This window comes from Apis dorsata, unplaced genomic scaffold (assembly GCF_000469605.1).
Source record: "Apis dorsata unplaced genomic scaffold, Apis dorsata 1.3 scaffold_772, whole genome shotgun sequence".
Classification (NCBI taxonomy): domain Eukaryota; kingdom Metazoa; phylum Arthropoda; class Insecta; order Hymenoptera; family Apidae; genus Apis; species Apis dorsata.
Genome location: NW_006263920.1, coordinates 108,858 through 112,636, shown reverse-complemented (window position 1 = coordinate 112,636; position 3,779 = coordinate 108,858). Strand labels below are relative to the sequence as shown.

The window sequence follows — 3,779 nt, the reverse complement described above, 5'->3', positions numbered from 1 at the left end:
TGTGTGTGTGTGTGTGTGTGTGTGTGTGTGTGTGTGTGTGAATTATGTTTTCTTGTTTCTTACACATATGCCTTTTACACGAATTATTAATAATTTATATATTTATTTATGTATTTTAAATTTATTTGTGAAACGTAAATTTCAGATATTGCCATTTGACTCGAATAGAAAATGTATGTCTATTTTAGTACGGCATCCTCTTACTAATGAGGTAGTGTTATATAGCAAAGGTGCTGACACAACGATACTATCGTCTCTAATTCCTCAAGACGAAAATTCTATAACGACCATAAAAATTCGACAATACCTTCAATCGTATGCAAGGCAAGGTCTTCGAACATTGGTAATGGCTAAGAAATCTCTAACGATGCAAGAATACGAGAATTGGCGTCAAAAGCATTCTGAAGCAGAACTTGCAATGGAAAATCGTGAACTTCGTATTAAAGATTCTTATGCAAATCTGGAATGTCATTTGACTTTGTTAGGTGTTACTGGAATTGAAGATAAACTTCAAGCAGGAGTACCTGAGACTATGGACACTTTAATGGCAGCAGGAATTGTAGTTTGGGTTTTAACAGGTATCTCTATTTAATGAGACTCACTCGTGCGATCTTTGAAACGTATAACTATTAAATATATTAAATTCAAAGGAGACAAGCCAGAAACCGCGGTTAATATTGCATATTCGGCGCGTCTTTTTTCGCCTGCGATGCAATTATTGTGGTTACAAGCAAGATCCAAGTCTGTTGCCGAGGCCTTAATTCATGGATATTTGGAATCTACGCGTAAAAAGAATACGGTTCAGGGGATAGAAAATATTAGGGAAATTACGATGCTTAATCGTGATGCAACGGAAAACGAGGCGCATAGAATAGATAGCTCTTGGCCGAGACAACGAGCACTTGTCGTTGATGGCAAAACTTTAACTGTTATCCTTGATCCACGATCAGGATTAACTGGATTATTTCTTGAGTTAACAAAAACGTGTTCTAGTGTATTAGCTTGTAGAGCTACACCTCTTCAAAAGGTAACGAATGATTTATTTGTTTTGCCTCTTTGTTTTTTAGAATTCGTTATATCATATATTCATTGTATAATATGGTATCATATGGTGAATTTTTACCATATGATACAGGCATATATAGTACGTATAGTAAAGGAACAATTGGGAATGAGGACTTTAGCCATTGGTGATGGTGCTAATGATGTTAGCATGATACAGACTGCAGATGTAGGAGTTGGTATTTCTGGACACGAAGGTACACAAGCTATCATGGCTGCAGATTTTGCCATTTCACGATTCTCAATGCTTAGCAGACTTCTTTTGCTCCATGGTCATTGGTGTTATGATCGATTGTCTAGAATGATCTTATATTTCTTTTATGAGAACGCTACCTTCGTTTTCGTTCTATTTTGGTACCAGGTATATCTTATGTCTATTTTATTTTTAAAAATTATTTCAATTCTCGTGTATGATTTTGATAGATTTATCATTTTTATAGATTTATTGCGGATTTACTGGAACTGTTATGATGGATCAAATTTATTTAATGCTATATAATTTATTGTTTACGTCTATGCCACCACTTGTATTAGGCATATATGATCGAGTGGCTTCATCCGGTGTTTTGTTATCTATGCCTCATGTGTATAAAAGAGGACGTCTGGGATTAGTATATCAAGCGCATACATTTTGGATAACCATTGCTGATGCTTTATATCAAAGTATCGTAATTTTCTTTATAAATGAGAATGTTAGTACAGTTTGGAAATAGTTTAAGATAATAAAAATTAATATAAATTAATACCGATTTAATTAAATTATGATCTCTTTCTTTAGGTATACTATGATTCAGTTATTGACATTTGGGAATTTGGAACTACTATAATGACATGTTGCGTTGTTACTATGTTGACTAATATTGCCATAGAAATTAGATCTTGGGTAAATTACATTTGTATGAAATTATTGTATTTCAAAGATTTATTTTACATTAGATATACTATATATTATATGATGTGATTTTTAGACTATAATACATCTCTTTGCCGTAATGGGATCATTGGGAGTATTTTTTGGTTTTTGTTTAATTTATAATGTAGTTTGCGTTAATTGTATGGGTCTTTTATGTTCATATTGGGTAATGGAAATAGCTGTCATGAGATATACGTATTGGCTTACAGTAATACTTACCTGTGTTTTGGCATTATTACCTAGGTATGATTACTATATCTTTTATATTAATAACTAAAAAATATAATAAAAATTAAATTATAGATACCTTATTATTATCATTTATTTTTAGATTATTCTATAAAACTATAAAATCGACAATAAATCCAGATTTTATACAAAGTGCTATATTTAACGCACCATCCAAAAGTGGCAGTCATAGACAACGAATCGCGGAGAGAAGAGAAAATAGTTTTATTGCAGGTTGGTCACGTTCAACGCAACATGCTACTATAAGGTACGAATACAAATTTATTTTTTTGAATCTGAATTACATATTTTTTGATTTTCTTATATTTCAGAACGGGGACTAAGCATGATACATTGACAACTATTGTTGCATGACATATCCTGAAGGATCAAATAAGACTGTCAGCACGTTATAACAGAATAATTGAAACTGTTAATAGTGCTATTCTATTAAAATTATTGGAAAAAAACGATGTCCTTTGCCGCATTTCAATCTTTATTGTTCCTAAGAATTGTAAAAGTATTGCCAGGACATGTATTATTAATTTTAATATGCATTTTTTCATGAAAAAATGCTATAATTTATAGAAATTATGTTAGTTATTGTTTAATATTAATTTTTATTATTCATCGAGTGGCCTTAAATCTAGACTACTACTGTTTATTGCATTTGATGGCTGTGACTTTTAGGGACCAAAACTTTTAATCCAATAGTTACGATATCAATTAGTGATTCGATTGAAAAGTACACGTTTATACGTCATGTTTCAGTTGTATATCGAATCAATTTATTTACATCACAATTTCTCATATAAATGTAAAAGAATATATATTGTAAAAAAAAAAAAATATATGTAAAATATATATTATCTTTTATGAAATTCATATTATATAAATTATAAATTTGCGCTAGTAATATGTACGAGTATATAATGCATATGGATTTTATACTCGTGATTGTATAATAGTAATTTTGGAAACACTGTATGATCTGCCAGCATAGAAGTTTTACTAAATGTGTACGTATATTGGACATCGTTACAAATGTTGATATAGTATTTTGATAAATGATAAAAAAAAAGAATGCGTGTATATAATAATTTATCAGTAAAATCAAGTGTTCTGCAAACGTTTATATTTCATTGATATCAAATATCTATCTTTTTTCCTAGAATCCTTTAATGTATAATATAAGATTAATATATACTTTCATTTATAATTTCGAATTTATATTTATCTTTATAATTTTTACAATTTTATTGATATGTTTCAAATTTTAATTATTATATTTTTAAGAATAATTATCATTAAGAATATTCCATTAATTCGTCAATTATTTGTCATAAAATTTTTTCATCAATTATATTTAATTCATAGTATAATTATTTATTATATTTTTAATTATATTTTTAATTATTCTTTCATTTTAACGGATTAAACATGATTTCAAACTGATTTATCTGTTGATGTTTGCAATGAGCACCACTGGTTAATGCGGAAACATGGAATCTCAGTGGGGATAGGCTGAAAGGTTGATGATGGGTTAGGGGAGGGAAAGGGGAGAGGGCGCTTTTAG

At 29.7% G+C, this 3,779-nt stretch overlaps 1 protein-coding gene across 1 annotated transcript in view; it reads left to right on the top strand.

Moving 5' to 3' along the window:
- Nucleotides 1–3,332, top strand: part of LOC102678315 (probable phospholipid-transporting ATPase VD) — an 18,487-nt gene extending 15,155 nt beyond the window's left edge. The window contains exons 11-18 of the mRNA XM_031513852.1: nucleotides 59–578; nucleotides 651–1,027; nucleotides 1,136–1,423; nucleotides 1,503–1,754; nucleotides 1,841–1,945; nucleotides 2,031–2,218; nucleotides 2,307–2,471; nucleotides 2,536–3,332. Coding sequence (XP_031369712.1) covers nucleotides 59–578; nucleotides 651–1,027; nucleotides 1,136–1,423; nucleotides 1,503–1,754; nucleotides 1,841–1,945; nucleotides 2,031–2,218; nucleotides 2,307–2,471; nucleotides 2,536–2,578 — 1,938 coding nt within the window. The 3' untranslated portion in view covers nucleotides 2,579–3,332. The remainder of the gene's footprint in view (nucleotides 1–58; nucleotides 579–650; nucleotides 1,028–1,135; nucleotides 1,424–1,502; nucleotides 1,755–1,840; nucleotides 1,946–2,030; nucleotides 2,219–2,306; nucleotides 2,472–2,535) is intronic.
- The last annotated feature ends 447 nt before the right edge of the window (nucleotides 3,333–3,779 follow it).